The 20,600-nt window shown below is 46.6% G+C and overlaps 1 protein-coding gene across 1 annotated transcript; it reads right to left on the bottom strand.

Annotated features, from left to right (window-relative positions):
• Nucleotides 1-6,641: 6,641 nt before the first annotated feature.
• Nucleotides 6,642-11,944, bottom strand: LOC141041633 (uncharacterized). The gene is made up of 4 exons (XM_073508424.1): nucleotides 11,583-11,944; nucleotides 10,531-10,595; nucleotides 8,171-8,254; nucleotides 6,642-6,936 (listed from the first exon to the last, which is right to left on the bottom strand). Exons 1-4 carry the CDS (start codon nucleotides 11,678-11,680, stop codon nucleotides 6,833-6,835), a joined length of 351 nt encoding a protein of 116 aa, XP_073364525.1. The 5' UTR covers nucleotides 11,681-11,944; the 3' UTR covers nucleotides 6,642-6,832.
• Nucleotides 11,945-20,600: the final 8,656 nt, after the last annotated feature.

Raw genomic sequence — 20,600 nt, 5'->3', positions numbered from 1 at the left:
GGAACGGGAAGAAGGGATTTGCAAATGCATCAGACTATTTCGAAACCTGAGATGACTCGGACAGCATAACGGCTGTAAATGCTCAAAAGATTTGGGACATTCTGCAAAAATGGTGGCATAACCACTCAGAATCACAATATCAAGGTTCTGAGACCAACTATGAATACATGCAAATAGTAGAAACTAAACGAGGACTTGAATTCATCATTCCTATAAGTCTACAGATTAGTAACACATGATCCTGATAGAAAGAAGAGAAAGCCTAGTTCCTTTACCCCGTAGGAAAGATAAGATGACTCGGATCAGAAGGGCATAAGGTAAAGGAGTAAAAAGAGCCTTACGTTCCCTTTCACAATCAATTCCCTTATATAACTAAAGCATTTCTAGGCTCAACTTCGACCAGTTTGGCTTGGTAACCCTACAGGCAGTCAGGCTCTGATACCAAATCTAGCAATGTTTATATTCCTAGTGTGATGATTCTGGCCATCATTCTCGAAAGCATCTCGTGATGTTATTTTGTTGGTAGGTATTCCATTTCCGGGTTTTTGAACCCGAGATTCACCCTACCTACTTCTTGTTGATAGTGTTTGCTAGTTCCTTAGGATATTAGTAACCTTTGTGATAGTCCTCGAGGTCCGTGGCATTTTCCTCTTCCAAATACCATGAACTACTTATGGCAGAAGTTCCTCGTTGAACCGAAAGATCACAACCAGAGTGCTCTTGATGAGTTCTCGATTCCATGTTGTGACTCTGCCAGTTCTACCTTTCTGCATGGGTTATCCAGAAGAAATATGTTGAACTCTTTCAACATACTAATCTATGCATCCACAACGCAGAAAGATACATGTTCCTTTGAGCTGTCCCTCTTTAGTTGTATTCCGGCCCTCGTGTATCAGTTGATAGTTAGGAGTATTTGTGCATCCTTGTTCATCAATGCCTTTTACTCTTGTAGTCCGTCAAGCCATTCTAGTCCGGAATGACTAGGAGAAACAAACTCCAGTACCCCATCCATATCTCGGATTGGGTCAAAGAAGTTGTATTCCGCAGATCAAATTGCCAATCCTGCTTTTGTTCTGTTCTACCTTGGAGTATTTCCATCTTAAGTCAAGAATGTCATGGGAGTTGCACAACCTCTTATGAATTCTTGATGCAGTGATACTTCTCGCCATCATTATTCATTCCTCGGTCCCGTGTTGTCGCAACCGGAATGCCGACAAGTGAATCATGATGTTTGAAATCAATACTCCTAGCAACCCGTCGCTTGGTAGTTAATGGACAATACTCTCATTCTTAGCGTGCTGGTTACTGAATCACCATTCTAAGATTGATCGTGCAACCTAGTCCTTATTTCTAGTGCACTCTTCGATCAATGAGTTAGGATTTTGTCAAACCCTTGCTCTATTAATCATATCATCTTGCCCTGAAAAGCAAGATTGTTCTCGAGCTTAGTAACATACCGGTGGTTCGTGATTTTCCGAATATCTTCTCGGAGGTATCACCAGGTTGTCACCTGACCGCTATGTTGAGTTCGTGATCAAGTTGGTTTCTTGTAGCCACCCTTTTCTCCAACAATCTGTGTTGGATACCCCTGAGCTAGTTGGTTAAGCTTAACAACAACTTGGAGAGTTGGAAGATAAAAGCTTGTCCGACCACGCTCATCCCTAAGGGATATCTTGTATTTGTGTTGAAGAAAGATGATATCTTCATCGATTGATCCACGTGATCAATTGTCGGTGCTATTGTCTTATCAATCCTTTGATTTGAGTGTGGGCTATCGTCAAATCAAATCAGAACCAACGATGTTCGTAATGTTGTCTTGCTCGTGGTTGTATCCTCGAGCATACATCATTACATCTTTTGGGTCTGACCAATGCTATCACCTTGTTCACATAGTTGTGGAATTCCATCTTCATGGAAGTATCGATGATTTGTTGTTGAGCCCATTGACAATATTTTCATCTTGTCCATGATTCATGTCGAACATCTAAGTTGTGTTGGAAACTTTTATAAGCATTATCTTCATGTTCCGTTCATGAAGCATATGTTCGAATGAGAGAAGTGACTTCCTCTAATTCATGTGCATTTGATGCAAGTTGCCGCCGTGAACTCGAGAAAGTCAATGTTGCTTCCTCTGGAATCATCCCAAGTTAGTCATGCATGTGCGAAGTATACTTTGGTTTGTGAGATTAGCTACCTTCATTCCATATGTGTTTCCTAGCACACCAAGCCACTAATTGACTTGTTCAAGGAGAAGAAGTTCCTTCTTAAGAGCTAATCATGCCTTAAGTAAGGACTTTGCTATCCTCGATGATGGTTCCCCACCTGAACTTGGTAGTGTTTTGTTGTAAGACTTCTACGTGGTCATGCTTGTCTTAGACAACGTGTTCACATGTATGTAGCAGAACCAACTCATGTTTTGGATCTTTCTACCGTAGTTCATTTCTCAAGAATCTCGCAACATCATCTCGTCGATTTGTGTTGCAACCTTTCCTTTTTGGACATGCTGTCTGAAATATTCCGTTACCAACCAGATCTGAATCTCAGGCAGATATGATGGTTGGAACTTCTTCCAAGAACTATGATATAGGTTCCAGTGAAGTGGACGCACCTAGCTGGAAGCACTATTATTGTAGTATATTGATTAAGCCGTTTGGTCACTCCCCATGAGGATTTCGCATGACTTATTCTAGAAGTTGTTCCTTATGGATTTTGTGCTCCCGAAGTCCGACCTTTACTTGATGGCCATGTTGATGCTTTTTAAGCATGACCGTGGAAGCTATAACATCAAGGAGAACATTAGAAGCGGAGTGCTAAATGTCTCTCGGTCGATCATCCAGGTTTTGTCTCCTTGGCATTGCTAAGGTAAAATCTAAGAAGGTGTTGTCTTCCTTTGCATCTGCATCGTCCATCACTATTCATCATGGTAGTTTGATGTGTTGCCAGGATCCTCGGCACAGATGTTGGTAAGACCTTGATGAATATGGAAATGCTCAAGTTCTGGAGAGCGCGCTCAGACACTAGGTTATACCTTCGGTATCAGTCGGATTGTGCCTTCCATTTGCCGATTGTTCTATAACCATAGTTCCATTCCAAAACTGAGTATGACATTTCTTAGAATTCCTTTAAATGATCGTTTGTGAATTGCCGTTAGCCTGGTATGAAAAGCTTCAATGATCCTCTCCAATAGAGTTTCTTTCTGTCGTCAACGTGTTGGATGAAGATCTCGAAAGCAAAGACGTCAAGATCAATATGACACAATGAATCAACATCTTTGAGAAGGGTAGTTGCATCGAGAAGTTTGTGTTGGCTTTGTTTCCCCTCTGCCTTCTTACCTCACGTCTTGATTCTCGGGACGAGATTCTTGTTTAGTGGGGGTGAGTTATCACAGCCCCATAATTGGTTGTAGTTAGTTGCATCTGCATCCATGCATCATATTTAAATTCAAAAGAAATTTGAATTGGGGATGACCAAGCCCTAGCACTAAACCAATTCAAACAGGTTCAACTAAAAATATTTTTTCAATGAACCCAAATGGCCTTAAAAAATGTTCATCATTTTTGGAAAATGCTGGAAACAGTAACCAGAGATGATGCACATTTTTCCATGACATTTTGGATCTTTGAACTAATACATATTGTATTTGAGTTGGAGCAAATATATGTTATAAATATATTTAATGCTTCAATAATTCTGTTATTTTGTGAGGGGCTCTAGAATATTCCTTTCAGTCCCTGCAAAAATTATCAGAAGAAAAAAATGATTTAGTGCTTGAACTAAATCAAAACAGATTTAAACAAATAGAAAACAGTAATTAAAATAGAAAACAGAGAAGGAGGGAGTACCTGTAACTTACCTGGACCAGGAAAGAAGCCAGCCCACCAGGCCCATGTGCCAATCATCCTCCTCCTTGCGCCAGAAGGACACCGGGCGCGTGCCCGACGCACGCCGGCCACCTCCACCTTGCCTGCCTGTCTCCTCGCCGCCCCGAAGCGCCTAGAGGACGCCATGCACCCCCCCGGACCGCTCTCACTCTCTCCTGCGCTCATCCTCTCCTCTGCCGCCCTCTGTCTCCCACGACCGAACGCTGTCGTCGCCGCCGCTCGTTGTCGCCGTAGCCACAACCACCCCGTCACATCTCCGACGCGCCCCCAAGCTCCGCCTCATCGCCATCGCCATCTCCGTCGACGCATGCGACGCCAAACGCCCCCAAGCGACGACCCGAGCTCTTCTTCAACCTCCGGCCGCCGGAGATCGCCTTCACCGCACCGCCCGCTCCGGACCGTCTTCGAGCTCGCCGACCTGCTTGTTCGACTCGCTGTGAGCCTCTGACCCCGAACGTCCCTCTCTTCTTCCTCGTAGGCCGCCGTAGCCACCGGACCGCCTACGCCCGAACGCGTCGCCGCCTGAGCTCGTCGCCGACGCAGCTTCGGTGACCAAATGGTCACCCCGTCGAGTCCAATCTGCTCCCCGCATCGCGTAGGCCCCCGCTAGCTCCTTAGCTTGCTTGCTCGCGCACCACAGCACTTCCCGCGCTCACGCCCGAGCTCCGGCCGCCGCGGTCGAGCTCCTCGTCGTCGCCTCCGGCCACCCCAAGCTCGACTGGCGCCACCGCCCGACGCGCGCTGGTCTGGGCTCTCGAATGAGCCCAGCCACGTTGCGAACAGGGCACCACAGCCCGTGCCCGAGTGCCCCGCCGCGTCTGCTGCCGCCGCCGGCTAAACGTCGGCGGGTTGACCGCCTTGACCCGGGGTTTGACCCCGCTGACCAGGATTTGACCTCCCCTGAGTCACTGACGTGTGGGCCCGGCCCCTGTTAAGTTTTGGTTAAGTTGATAACTAATTTTAGTTAAGCCACTGACTCACTGACACGCGGGGCCCGCCCGACTAATTAAACTAGGTTAGGTTTATTTTATATGAGGATTAGCTACAGTCACTGACATGTGGGTCCCAGCTGTCAGGTTTGACCTGGGTTGGCGCCTTAGACCTGCTGACCACAGCCTTACGTAATGCTGACGCAGTAAAGCTTTTTTGTGATTTTAAATAATTTAGAAATGATTTATTAAATCCAAAAAAAGGCCTAAACTTTGAAAAATCATAGGAAATAATCTGTAACTGCAAATGAAACAAGTTATATATGAAAAACTATCAGAAAAATCCAAAGAATTTGAATATGCCATTTTCATGCATGTTTGAAGAAGTTAACCTCACTGAATAGGACAATTCATGATTATGAAATAAATGGTAATTAGTTTTGGAGTTGGAATTTGCTATATGTTTGAATTCCACTTCAATGAATATGACTAACAGTTGCACTAGGTCAATTCAGTACCTTAACATGACATATCATTCATTTGGCTATGCATTGCATTGATTGTGTTCTTTCTCTGTTGCCGGTGGTTGTCCCCTCTCAGTAGACGATGTTCCGACGATGAGTTCGATGACACCGATGAAGAACTATACTATCTTCAGAAATGCCAGGCAAGCAAAACCCCCTTGTTCATTCCGATACAATCCCACTCTCTCGCTCCTGCTCTCTTTTACTGCATTAGGACAACAACGATTCAACTGTTACATGTTGCGGTAGCTGAACCCCTTTCCTCTGCATGACCTGTCATTGCCACAGTAAATAGATGAAACCCACTAGCATGAGTAGGAGTTGTTTGAGCCCTGATGTGCCTACTCATTCATGCTTGTTGTCATGCCTGCTACTGCTTAGAGTTGAGTCAGGTCTGGTTCATCGAGGATGAATTGGAATGTGGTGAACATGTCCTACTATTGAGAGCTAAGTGTGTGAACACGATTTGGTAAAGGTAGCGGTGAGAGGCCATGTAGGAGTACATGGTGGGTTGTCTCATTGAAACCGTCCTCAGGAACTGAGTTTTGTGTTTGCGATCCATGAATAGTTACTACCACACATTGGGTTCTGGTAACTCGGCCCCTCTCGGCTTATTAACCAACTCGATCTCTGTCCAGGAGTTGCAACAAGTTTCTGGTGTTTGTAGGTAGTGTTAGTAGTCTACCAAGTGGCACCCGGTACAGGTGGGCTTGGGACAGACTAGGCACAGTGGCACGGTGTACCAAGTGGCACCCGGATGGTGGGCTTGGGAACCCTGCTCACATCGTTTGGGGCCGTGAGCTACACCCCGGCCGGATCTCCTTGCGGATGGAACCCGAATAGGCGATAAACCTGGACTAGAGACTAGTGTGGTTAGTCAGGTCGTGGCCGACTCCCTCGCCAGGCTTCCGCTTGAAGGTTGCCGAGATACACGACGTGTACATGGTGGTAAGTGGCGAGAGCGTGTGTGAAGAAGTACACCCCTGCAGGGTTAACATCATCTATTCGAATAGCCGTGTCCGCGGTAAAGGACTTCTGGGTTGCATGTACAGTTCATATACAAGTGAAAGTGGATACACTAAAATGCGCAAGATAAGCGTGAGTGCTATGGATGGCGTTCTCGTAGGGAGACGGGAGCGGATCCATAGTGGTGTATTGGTTGGTGAATATGTGGACTCGTGTGCGCCACCTCAAAAGAGTTACTTGCAGTCATAGTGTAACGCCCACGATGCGGCTATATCTCCCACGTGTCGAGGCATGACTTAGAGGCATAACCGCATAGTGGTTTTGTCGCAAGAAGGGTCATCTTCACACAATCCCATGTAATGAACAAGAATGGGATAAAGAGTTGGCTTACAATCGCCACTTCACACAATACATGAATATAATTCATACATCATCGAAAATACAATCATATATAGACCGACTACGGTCAAGATCCAGATGAAAATAAGACGACCCCAAATGCTAGATCCCCGATCGTCCCAACTGGGCTCCACTACTGATCATCAGGAAAAGACACATAGTAACGACCACGTTCCTCGTCGAACTCCCACTTGAGATCGACCCCATCATCTGCACTGGCATCGTCGGCACCTGCAACTGTTTTGGTAGAATCTGTGAGTCACGGGGACTCAGCAATCTCACACCCGCGAGATCAAGACTATTTAAGCTTATAGGAAAGGATGGTGAAATGAGGTGGAGCTGCAGCGGCAATAAGCATATATGGTGGCTAACATACGCAAGAGAGAGTGAGAAGAGAACCAACGGAGCGGTCGTCATCTAGCAATGACCAAGAAGTGATCCTGAACTCCTACTTGCGTCATACATAACTCAGTCTGTGTTCACCTCCCGGACTCCGCCGAGAAGAGACCATCACGGCTACACACGCAGTTGATGCATTTTAATTGGGTCAAGTGACAAGTTCTCTACAACCGGACATTAACAAATTCCCATCTGCCTCATAACCGCGGGCACGGCTTTCGAAAGATAATACCCTGCAGGGGTGTCCCAACTTAGCCCATCATAAGCTCTCACGGTCAACGAAGGATAAACCTTCTCCCGGAAAAACCCGATCAGTTCGGAATCCCGGTTTACAAGACATCTCGACAATGGTAAAACAAGACCAGCAAAGCCGCCCGAATGTGCCGACAAATCCCGATAGGAGCTGCACATATCTCGTTCTCAGGGCACACCGGATGAACACTACGTACAGCTAAAACCAATCCTCGGGTTTCCCCAAGATGGCGCTGCAAGTGGCCCTAGTTTGGACCAGCACTCAGAGGAACACTGGCCCGGGGGTTTAATTAAAGATGACCCTCGGGCTCGCGAAAACCCGGGGAAAAAGGCTTAGGCAGCAAATGGTAAAACCAAAGTTGGGCCTTGCTGAAGGAGTTTTATTCAAGGCGAACTGTCAAGGGGGTCCCATAAATCACCCGACCGCGTAAGGAACGCAAACTCAAGGAACATAATCCCGGTATATCAGTAACTAGGGCGGCAAGAGTGGAACAAAACACCAGGCATAAGGCCGAGCCTTCCACCCTTTACCAAAAACATATAGATGCATTAATTAAATAAGAGATATTGTGATATCCCAACATATCCATGTTCCAACATGGAACAAACTTCAACTTCACCTGCAACTAGCAACGCTATAAGAGGGGCTGAGCAAAAGCGGTAACTTAGCCAAACAACGGTTTGCTAGGAAAGGATGGTTAGAGGCTGACATGGCAAATGGGAGACATGATATAGCAAGTGATAGGTAGCGTAGCATGGCAATAGAGCGAGCAACTAGCAAAGCAAAGATAGAAGTGATTTCGAGGGGTGGTCATCTTGCCTGCAAGGTTCTCAGAGTTGTCGAAAGCTTGATCCTCGTAAGCGTACTCAACAGGTTCCTCGTTCACGAACTCGTCTCCCGGCTCTACCCAAGACAAGAACACAAACAAACGGAACCACAATCAACAACGAGAAATGCACAAGCAACATGATGCAAAACATGTATGATATGCAAGATATGATATGCGATGCATATGCGTGCTCCGGAAGGAAAATGATGAACATGGCAGTAACTTGGCAAACCAAGCATGCCACTGGAAAGATGAGATGATTTCGGTCGAAATCGATATAAATATCACCGGAATCGGATGCACGGTTTGCAAATGGCAAGCAAAACAAGAATGACACGAATCTGCGATAAACAGCATGATAGCACTTAAAATGCAACAAGTAACAATGCTACAGCACCCCAACATAGCAACAAAGCATATGCCAGTAATCTACAAGAGATGCTTGACAAAAGATGAACACTGAGCTACGGCTAGTTCACAACATATCAAGCTCAAACAAGCATGGCAAAAGTTCAAAAGATAACAGGTTCACAGACTTAGTGAAAAACTGGACATGGCAGAAAACAGCATTAGATTGCAATGTTCAGAGCACGAAATCAACATGCTACAGGAACTTAACATAGCAAAAAAAAGCATGGCAGTGTTCTACTAAATGCAAATGACAAAAGTCCCTTACTGACCATAAGCCAAAAAGTGCCAGAGGATATGATGGCAAGCATGTAAAGATAGCACGTTTCGTTATCAGGTTTCAGACTTAGCAGAAAACAGAGCATGGCAGAAATAATAATATGTAGGCATCTTTGTGAGCTTGATGCACTCACTACAGAGCAATGCATGACAAACCAAGCATACCTACAGCAAGAAGGCATGTTTATGAAGCTATCCATGGCAAGAACAAAAGCATAGGATATATGGATCAACTACAATAAGCTTGGAAAAATTGCATATCATGTTAAGAATCTGCCAGAAATATTTTATAGCAAACGTAGAGCAAGATTGAGTCATGCTATGGCACTCCATAATTATAAACAATTGCAGGAATGGATCAATTACAACTATAGCTACAAAACATCTTTACTTAACATCCCCAAAATATGCATGGATCTCTCTGTAGCATCAAGTTTACATGGCAACAAAATAACAGTAGACAAAGACAGAGAAATCACTAAGTCCCTGAAATCAGAAACATTACGGAGCCTACTTTGCATGCTTGTGCTAGTTACCACAGAGATCACAAAAATACATGGACTACACCACTGGAAATATGGCATGGCATACTTCAAAACATATGTAGAGCTCATGCCCATAAGATGCACACGAGTCCACATATTCACCATATCAATACACCACTATGGATCCGCTCCCGTCTCCCTACGAGAAGGCCATCCATAGCACTCACGCTTATCTTGCGCATTTAGAGTATCCACTTTCACTTGTCTATGAACTGTACAGGTAACCCAGAAGTCCTTTTCCGCAGACATGGCTATTCGAATAGACGATGTTAACCCTGCAGGGGTGTACTTCTTCACACACGCTCTCGCCACTTACCACCATGTACACGTCGTGTATCTCGGCAACCTTCAAGCGGAAGCCTGGCGAGGGAGTCGGCCACGACCTGACTAACCACACAAGCCTCTAGTCCAGGTTTATCGCCTATTCGGGTTCCATCCGCAAGGAGATCCGGCCGGGGTGTCGCTCACGGCCCCAAACGATGTGAGCAGGGTTCCCAAGCCCACCATCCGGGTGCTACTTGGTACACCGTGCCACTGTGCCTAGTCTGTCCCAAGCCCACCTGTACCGGGTGCCACTTGGTAGACTACTAACACTACCTACAAACACCATAAACTAGTTGCAACTCCTGGACAGAGATCAAGTTGATTAATAAGTCGAGAGGGGCACTTAAGCATTCCAATGCGTGGTAGTAATTGTTCATGGATCACAAACACATAACTCAGTTCCTGAGGACGGCTGCAATGAGACAACCCACCATGTACTCCTACATGGCCTCTCACCGCTACCCTTACCAAATCGTGTTCACACACTTAGCTCTCAACAGTAGGACATGTTCACAACTTTCCAATTCATCCTCGATGAACCAGACCTGACTCAACTCTAAGAAGTAGCAGGCATGACAACAAGCATGAATGAGTAGGCACATCAGGGCTCAAACAACTCCTACTCATGCTAGTGGGTTTCATCTAGTTACTGTGGCAATGACAGGTTATGCAGAGAAAAGGGGTTCAGCTACCGCAGCATTTAACAGTTGAATCGTTGTTGTCCTAATGCAGTAAAAGAGAGCAGGAGCGAGAGAGTGGGATTGTATCGGAATGAACAAGGGGGTTTTGCTTGCCTGGCACTTCTGAAGATAGCATTGGGTCTTCATCAGTGTCAACGATCACAACATCGGAACAGCGTCTACCGAGGGGGAACAACACCGGCAAAGAGAGAATAAACAAATCAATGCAATGCACAATATGATGCATGAACATGGCATGTCAACATGTTGTGATTTGAGCTAATGCAACTAGAACAGAAGGGTTTGAGCTTATTTGAACCAAGGGTTCAAATTCAAACTCAAGTTATGAGCTCATATAATGCATTATCATGTTTTGATCTAAGCAGCAAGGTTAAGTTGCTTTGTCATGCATGAAACTAGTAGCAATGGAAAGATTGGATTTTTCTGATCATTTCTCATATATAACTTATTTCATTTGGAGTTACGGTTGATTTTCTATGATTTTTAGAAGTTTTGGCTATTTTCTGAAATTAATAAATCATTTCTGATTTATTTAAAAACCAGAAAACAGATTACTGCGTCAGCTCTGGGTCACTGTGACGTCAGCAGGTCAAGGTCCCGGTCAAACCTGACTTGCAGGTCCCGCCTGTCATGGACACAAGGGCTAACCCGTGGTTAGTTAGTGTTGCGGGGTCCACTGTCATTGACTACGGTTAAACTAACTGAATAATTAGGCTAAAATAAACCGCCCACGTCATCGGGTTAACTCCGGCGATGACCGGAGCACTGAGGTGCTGGCCGTCCGGCCGTTTCCCGCGACGGGGGCAAGCGTGCTTGGGGTCTTCAGGTTCAGCGCGACTCCGCGCGTCAGAGGGTGGCAGCGGCACGAGCTGTGGTGGCCGGAAACATCGCCGGCGACGAGTTCAAGCCGCGGCGGCGGTCGGGCTAGCATGGACACGCGGTTGCAGCTTGCAACTGAGCGAACGGAGTGGGGCAGGAGCATCTACAGAGCAGCAGAAGCACATTGGTGCCACAGGAGAGAGCTGAGGGGCTCGGGAGGACGGGATCCATCAGCCATGGCAGCGGGGAGCTTCGGCGTCCGTGCAACTACGGCCTAGAGGACGCGGGTGAGCATGGGAGATGGGGGAAAAGGTGCGGGATCTCACAGCGAACTCGTAGAGATGCTCAGACTGCTCGGGGACGTCCTGGGTATGGCGAATCGACGACAGCCGTGGTCGGATGTAGAGGACGAGGACGACGGCATAGTTGGTGTTGCGGCGCGTCTGGTGAAGCGTCGCTTGGCGGAGACGACGAGCAGGTCATGGAGGAGCTTCCAGAGAGGGAGAAGGGGCGCGGGGACAGCGGTGGCTACGGAAACGGCGGCGGTGCGCTCATGGCCGGGTCGGCCATGGGGAGGAACGACAGGGAGGCGAGGGGGAAAGTGAATGAGGGGGTCAGCAGGATCCAGGAGGCCACGCGGAGTGTGCCTGCGTCGTTGCGCTGGCGAGGGAGGGCCAGGCAGGCAGCTGCGTGCCGGCGCGCGCGAGCGTCGTGCATTGCTTCCCCTCTGCCTTCTGGCGAGAGGAGGAAGACAACTGGCAGGGGAGGTGGGCTGCTGGGCTGCACAGTAACTGCCGGCTAGGTGGGCTGGAGGTAAGTTCGTACCCTCTCTCCCTGCTTATCTAATTCTTTTCTGTTTTCTATTTCTGCTTTATGTTTTGCAAACAAAATAGTAACCAAAACACTTTGGTTAATTCTGTAATTTTTTTGAGGAATATTTGAATTATTTTCAAACCACACAACAAATTTCAGAATATTTGGAGCAACCAATATTTAATGGTAAATTTTAAACTCCAACTCAAATACCATAATGATTTAATTCATTGACCAAAATGTCCTCGAAAAATATGCATCATCTCTGGTAGAGGCTTTCACCATTTCCATAAATCATGAACATTTTATATGGATATTTGGAGTTCATTGAAAATATTTTGGTTGAACCTATTTGAGCTGGTGCTAGGGTTTTATCATCCCCATTTCAGCTTTAATTGAAAATTAACATGATGCAAGATTCTCACTGATGCAACTAATTACAACCAACATTCTAGGGCTGTGACAACTCACCCCCACTAAACAAGAATCTCGTCCCGAGATTCAAGACGTGAGGTAAGAAGACGAAGGGGACACAAAGCTAACACAATCTTCATGATCCATTGCATTCTTGAAGGTGTTGATTCATTGCATCAAATTGATCTTGACGTCTTTGCTTTCGAGATCTTCATCCAACATGTTGACGACAGAAAGAAACTCTATCGGAAAGGATCATTGAAGCTCTTCATACCAGGCTAATGGCAATTCACAAACGATTGTTTGAAGGAATTCGAAGAAATGGCATACTCAGTTTTGGAATGGAACTATGGTTATAGAACAATCGGTAAATGGAAGGCACAATCCGACTGATACCAAAGATATAACCTAGTGTCTGAGCGTGCTCTCAAGAACTTGAGCATTTCCATATTCATCAAGGTTTTACCAACATCCGTGCCGCGGATCCTGGCAACACATCATACTACCATGATGAATAGTGATGGAGGATGCAGATGCAAAGGAAGACAACACTTTCTCAGATTTGTCCTTAGCAATGCCAAGGAACAAAACCTGGATAATCGACCGAGAGACATTTAGCACTCCGCTTCTAATGTTGTCCTAGATGTTCTAGCTACCACGGTCATGCTTAAAAAGCATCAACATGGCCATCAAGTAAAGGTCGGACTTCGGGAGCACAAAATCCATAAGGAACAACTTCTAGAATAAGTCATGCGAAATCCTCATGGGAAGTGACCAAACGGCTTAATCAAGATACTACAATAATAGTGCTTCCAGCTAGGTGCGTCCACTTCACTTGAACCTATATCATAGTTCTTGGAAAAGTTTCAACCATCATATCTGCCTGAGATTCAGATCTGGCTGGTAACATGATATTTCAGACGACATGTCTGGAAAAGAAAGTTTGCAACACAAATCGACGAGATGACATTGCGAGATTCTCGGGAAATGAACTATGATAGCAAGCTCCAAAACATGAGTTGGTTCTGCTACAAACCTGTGAACACGCTGTCCAAGACAAGCATGACCACGTAGTAGTCTTATATTAAAACACTACCGAGTTCAGGTGGGGAACCATCATCAAGGATATCGAAGTCCTTACATAAGTCTTGCTCTTAAGAAGGAACTTCTTCTCCTTGAACAAATCAATCAGTGGCTTGGTGTGCTAGGGATACATATAGAATGAAGGTTGCAAGTCTCCAATCCACAGAATACTTTGCACGTATGCATGACTGATTTGGGATGATTCCAGAGGAAATAAAACAAACCTTTCTCAAATTCATGGCGGCAACTTGCATCTGATGCACATGAACTTGGAGAAAGTCACTTCTTACACCAAACATATATTTCATGAGCGGGACATGAAGATAATGCTTATAAAAATTTCCAACACTAACTTAGATGTTCAACATGAATCATGGACAAGATGAAAATGTTGTCAATGGGCTCAACAACAATCCATCCAGGCTTCCATATAGGTGGATTCCACAATTAAGTGAACATGGTGATGGCATTGGTCAGACCCAAAAGATATAACGTTGTATGCTTAAGGAATCAACCACGAGTAAGACAACATTACGAACATCGTTGGTTCTGATTTGATTTGACGATAACCCATACTCAAATCAAAGACTGAATAAGACAATAGCTCCGACAGTTGACCACGAGGATCAATCGATGAAGATGTCATCTTTCTTCAATACACACACACACACAAAAATATCCCCTGGAATGAACTAAGTCAGGAAAAGCTTTTATCTTCCAACTCTCCAAGTTGTTGTTTAGCTCAACCAACTAGTTCAGGGTATCCAACACAGAATCTTGGAGAAGGGATGGTTTCGAGGAAAACCAACTTGATCATGAGCTCAAAATAACGGCCAGGGAACAACCTGGTGATACTTCCGTGAAGATATCCGAAAAATCACGAACCACCGATATGTTACTAAGCTCGAGAACAATCTTGCTTTTCAAGGCAAGATGATATGATCAAAAGAGCGAGGGATTGACACAATCCTAACTCATTGATCGAAGAGTGCACCGGAAATAAGGACTAGGTAGCACGATCAATCTTAGGATTATGATTCAATAACCAGCACGCTAAGAATGAGAGTATTGTCCATTTACTACCAAGGAACGAGTTGCTCGGAGTATTGATTTCACACATCACAATTCACTTGTCGGCATTCCGGTTACAACAACACGAGGACCGAAGAATGAATGATGATGGTGAGAAGTATCACCGCGGCAAGAATCCATAAGAGGTGGTGCAATTATCATGAAATTCTTGACATAAAGATGGTAACACTCCAAGGTAGAACAGAACAAAAGCTGGATTGGCATTTGTTCTGCGGAATACAACTACTTTGACCCAATCCCGGAAATGGACGAGGTACTGGAGTTTGTTTCTCCTAGTCATTCCAGAGTAGAATGGCTTGGCGGACCATAAGAGTAAAAGGCATCGATGAACAAGGATGCACAAATACTCCTAACTATCAACTGATACACGAGGGCCGGCATACAACTAAAGAGGGACAACTCAACGGAACATGTATCTTTCTGAGTTGTGGATGCATAGATTAGTATGTCGAACGAGTTCAACATATTTCTTCCGGATAACCCATGCAGAGTGGTAGAACTGGCAGAGTCACAACATGGAATCGAGAACTCATCAAGAGCACTCTAGTTGTGATCTTTCGGTTCAACGAGGAACTTCTTCCATAAGTAGTTCATGGTATTTGGAAGAGGAAAATGCCATGGACCTCGAGGACTATCACAAAGCTACTAATATCCTAAGGAACTAGCAAACACTATCAACAAGAAGTAGGTAGGGTGAATCTCGGGTTCAAAAACCCGGAAATGGAATACCTACTAACTAAATAACATCACGAGATGCTTTCGAGAATGGTGGCCAGAATCATCACACTGGAATATAAACATTGCTAGATTACTGGGTGGTTCTCTAGGATGCCCAGGGTCATAATACTAGCTCCAACATATATGTCAAAGCAATGGAGTACCTCAACAGACGATTAGTGTGGTTAATCTGGCCCAAAGGAACATCGAGAACGGAAAGAAGGGATTTGCAAATGCACCAGACTATTTAGAAATCTGGGATGACTCGGACAGCATAACGACTGTAAATGCTCAAAAATATTTGAGACATCCGGCAAAATGGTGGTATAACCACTCAACATCATAATATCAAGGTTCTGGGATTAACTAATAACACACGGAAGTAGTAGAAACTGAACTGGGGCTTGAAACCATCAATCTATAAGTCTACGGATTAGTAACACGTGATCCTGATAGAAAGATGAGAAGCCTAGTTCTTAATTTCCGCAGAAAAGAAGATGTTGACTCAGATCAGAAGGGCATAAGGTAAGGAGTAAAAAGAGCCTTACGTTCCCTTCCCACAATCAATTCCCCTACATATACGTGCGGGAGCGGCTGGTTCGGGCCCTGGCCACGGCGGTGCCAAGTCACCGGTGGGTTTGACCCCGCTGACCAGGGGTTTGACCTCCCCTGGTCCTCATGTGTGGGCCCAGGCCCCTGCTTAATTAGTGTTAGGTTTAATTAATGTTAATTAACTTAGTAAATTAGATGAGCCATTAACATGTGGGCCCAGGCCCTAACTAACTCAGGTTAGTATTTAACTTAGCACTAACTAACTGTGTTAGTTAGTTAGTCACTGGCCAGTGGGCCCCAAGGTCAGGTCTGACCTGGACGACCCCCGCTGACCTGCTGAAGTCACAATGACATCATGCTGACGCAGTAAATGTTTTCTGGAGCTTTAAATAAATCAGAAATGATTTATTTATTTCATAAATTTGCCTAAACTTCTTAAATTCATAGAAATTAAACCATAACTCCAAATGAAATAAATTATATATGAAAAATGATCAGAAAAATCCAATCTAGCCATCTGTACCCTTTTCATGCATGTTAGAACAACTTATAGCTTCTATTTAGGACAAATCAAATAAATGGCATTTGAATAATCACATATGGAGTTGAATTTGAATCTTTGGTTCAAACCAACTTCATTTAATCTGGCTGCTAGTTGCATTAGCTCAAACCACAGCATATTGCCATGTCATGATCATGCATCATATTGTTGCATTGCATTGATTGTGTTCCTTCTCTGTTGCCGGTATTTGTTCCCTCTCGATATACGTGGTCCCGACGATGAGTTCGATGACACCAATGAAGAGATATACTATCTTCAGAAGTGCCAGGCAAGCAAACCCCCCCTGTTCATTCCGATACAATCCCACTCTCTCGCTCCTGCTCTCCTTTACTGCATTAGGACAACAACGATTCATCTGTTACATGCTGCGGTAGTTGAACCCCTTTCCTCTGCATGACCTGTCATTGCCATAGTAAATAAATGAAACCCACTAGCATGAGTAGGAGTTTTTTGAGCCCTGATGTGCCTACTCATTCATGCTTGTTGTCATGCCTGCTACTGCTTAGAGTTGAGTCAGGTCTGATTCATCGTGGATGAGTTGGAATGTGGTGAACATGTCCTACTATTGAGAGCTAAGTGTGTGAACACGATTTGGTAAAAGGTAGCGGTGAGAGGCCATGTAGGAGTACATGGTGGGTTGTCTCATTGAAGCCGTCCTCAGGAACTAAGTTATGTGTTCGTGATCCGTGAACAGCTACTACCATGCATTGGGCCCGAAACCAATGGACCCTCTCGGCTTCTTAACCACCCTTGTCCTCTGTCTAGGAGTTGCAAGTAGTTTCTGGTGTTTGTAGTATGCTGGAGGCCGTGCGCAGCGCTGACCCGAGGGGTGGGCTGTGATGCGGTAGGCACGTGGCCGGGTATGCCGGGCGCCCGTTTGGTGTCGCGGAACCCTGTACACATCGTTCGGGGCCGTATGTGGAAACCTCGGCCTGACTCCCTGCGGATGGAACCTGAATAGGCGATAAACCTGGACTAGAGACTTGAGTGTTTAGGTAGGCCGTGGCCGACACCCTCGCTGGGCTTCCGCTTGAAGGTTGCCGAGTACATGTCGTGTAAACGACGATAAGTGGTGAGAGCGTGTGTGAAGTACACCCCTGCAGGGTTAACATCATCTATTCGAATAGCCGCGTCCGCGGTAAAGGACTTATGGGTTGCCTATAACAGTTCATAGACAAGTGAAAGTGGATACTCTAAAATGCGCAAGACAAGCATGAGTGCTATGGATGGCGTTCTCGTAGGGAGACGGGAGCGGATCCATACTGGTGTATTGATATGGTGAATATGTGGACTCGTGTGCGCCACCTCAAAGAGTTACTTGCGGTCGTAGTATAGGATAGCCACTGAGTCAAAGCTGGCTTGCTGCAGTTAAACTCCACCACCCCCTTTGTTGATACCGATGCATATGTAGTTAGTTCTGATGTAAGTCTTGTTGGGTACATTTGTACTCACGTTTGCTTAATTTATGTTTTGCAGAGAGACTTCAGTCTCGCTAGTAGTTCCGCGTGGACTTCTACATTTAGCTTGTAACCTCAGCTACGAGCTTGTACCTTGGGAGGGTCTTGTAGATAGTCAGGCTTTTCAGCCTTTTTCATTTTTAGTTGTCTGTACTCAGACATGTTTATGCTTCCGCTTGTTGCTTGTATGCTCTGTATGTTGGGTCATGAGACCCATGTTTGTAATATCTCGCTCCTCTGAGCCTAATGAATAAATACTCTGAGTCATAGAGTCTTGTTGTGATGCCATGTTGTATTTGCACATATCGAGCATATTGTGTGTATGATTGAAATGCTTGGTGTTGAGGATATAACCATTAGAGTCACCCGCCCAGGAGGGGCCGGGTTACGTCATAATGATCATTACGTGAAGCCCAATACCAAGCTTGAGGATGGCGGATCAATAATGGGCTTAAGGCCCGGAGGCAGCTTAAGGCCCGTAGTGATAATCCGCCGTTATGGCAAGACTTGTAATGTAAGGCAAGAGTAGTTAAGAGTCCGAGCCGGATACTGTTATAAGCCGGCCGGGACTCTGAGAGCCGCGGGGCGTCAACCTCTCTATATAAAGGGATGACCCGGCGGCGGGTCAGGACGAGAGACAACAGATCGAGAGCCGGGTATAGCGATTAAGCTCCCTGGTCATCGAAACCCTACGTAATACCACCTCAACTAGACGTAGGCTTTTACCTTCACCGTAAGGGGCCAAACCAGTATAACCCTCGTGTTCCTTGTCCCGTTTAACCCCTTTAAGCTTCCTAGCGGCGATGGCTCCACGACTAAGTCCTTGCACGAGGACATCTGCCGTGAAAATTCCACGACAGTTGGCGCCCACCATGGGGCCAGCGCACGATGGATTTGAGTTCTTGAAGGGCAGCTTCGAAGGGCTCAAGGGATACGCTGTGGGCCGGATGACCAAGAGTCGTCGCGGCAAGCTCTACATCGACGATGCAAATTGGGGCCCCGATTCCGGCTCAATTGAGTACGGGTACCGGGTCCCCTTCGGCGGAATCCATGTCTTTATTGGCAAGATTGGTGAGCCGGGCCCTGAGCCGGACCTCTGCGCCGATCTCATCGAGACGGCTCAACGTGCACGACCCGCCCGGACTTTTCCTGCCTTGAAGCATGCTTTCGTGGGATGCGTCCATGGAGAGCTCTCTAAAGGATCTGGATCTGGTGATGAGACGGCCACTCGTTCTGACGGCGAGTCATCCACAAAGGAGACCGATTCGTTATACCAACTTCCAGATGGCAGGCTCAGGGGTTATTCCGATGGCGACAGTATTCCGGACCCCTTTGAGCCGCCGAGCCGGGTTGGAATCTTCATGGCTGGCGCACAACCTGTTCAAAACCCCACCGCCGGGGCAGGAAGCCCTGTGCCCTCGCCGGCTCAGGTGCTGATGGATCTCACAGACAAGATGATGGCCCTGTTAACCGCTACGGTCGTCCCAGCGGATCAAGCTGAGCATGACGCGGAGGTGGCACAGTTAAAGCTGGATCTAGCAAAGGCCAAGGAGGATCTGGCGGCGGAAGGGATCTGGATGGCTGCGGAGAGGGCGGCTCTCGACGCCCAGACTCAGCTGATTCAGGCACAGTCTTTCCAGCTCACGATGGATCAGAACGCGTCCAATGAGGTCATGAGAAGGAGGCATCAAAAGGCCCAATCTCGACTCCCTCCGGTTTACGATCCTCGAAACCTCTTCAACACGCCTGGTGCAGGGCCCAGTAACCCGCCAGAGGTCATGACGCCCGGGGCTGGAACGTCAATTCAGCCCCAAGTGATGGGGCCTCCCCGGGTGAACGCTGCCCCGCCTCAGTATGTGCCAATACCACCGTGTCATTATGCCAACCCGTTGGAAAACATGGTCGCCGCGGCAGCGCGATTGGCGGCTCTCCCAATCGATGGTGACTCTCCAACGGCGGTTGAAACCCGCCGGGTCAGAGAACTCCTTCAAACGGCTCTGGCGCAGCAGGAGGCATATTCTTATAGCCGGGACAGGATTCATTCAACCCCTCGTCCAGGCCGGAGCCCGAGTTATAGCAGACACATGGTCTCAGCGACCGGCTCAAGCAACGTCCGACGCCATGACTTGCCTCTTGGCCACGGCCCGGCTCATAACGGAGCCTTTCACGCGGTAGACCAAGACAGAGCACGTCAAGAGGCGGAGCAGGCGCCTCAGTTGACGGCTTACCGACCACCCCCGGCTTATCCGACGGCTTCTATAGATGCGGGTATACCTACGAGGACTGGAGGTGTCCCATGTCTGGTGCCGGCTCTCCGCAATGAACGTCTGCCCAAGGATTTCAAAGGGCCTAGGAAGGTGCCTAATTACACGGCTGATTTACAACCCGGAGCCTGGATCGAGTGTTACGAGATGGCCATGGAGTTGCTGGAGGTCAGTGAAGCGGCAATGGCCAAGTACTTCACCATGATGTTAGATGGGACTGCCCGCACTTGGTTGAAGGGACTGCCACCAAACTCTATCGGGTCTTGGGCTGAACTAAAAGCCTGGTTCATCCAAAACATCAAAGATACCTGTAGGCAGTCTATGTCAATTGTGGATTTGACTAACTGTAAGCAGCAGGAGGGTGAATCTACAACCCATTGGGTTCGCCGG

This window comes from Aegilops tauschii, chromosome 2, assembly GCF_002575655.3.
Source record: "Aegilops tauschii subsp. strangulata cultivar AL8/78 chromosome 2, Aet v6.0, whole genome shotgun sequence".
In the NCBI taxonomy this organism is placed as follows: Eukaryota; Viridiplantae; Streptophyta; class Magnoliopsida; order Poales; family Poaceae; genus Aegilops; species Aegilops tauschii.
This window is presented reverse-complemented; position numbering and strand designations above follow the sequence as displayed.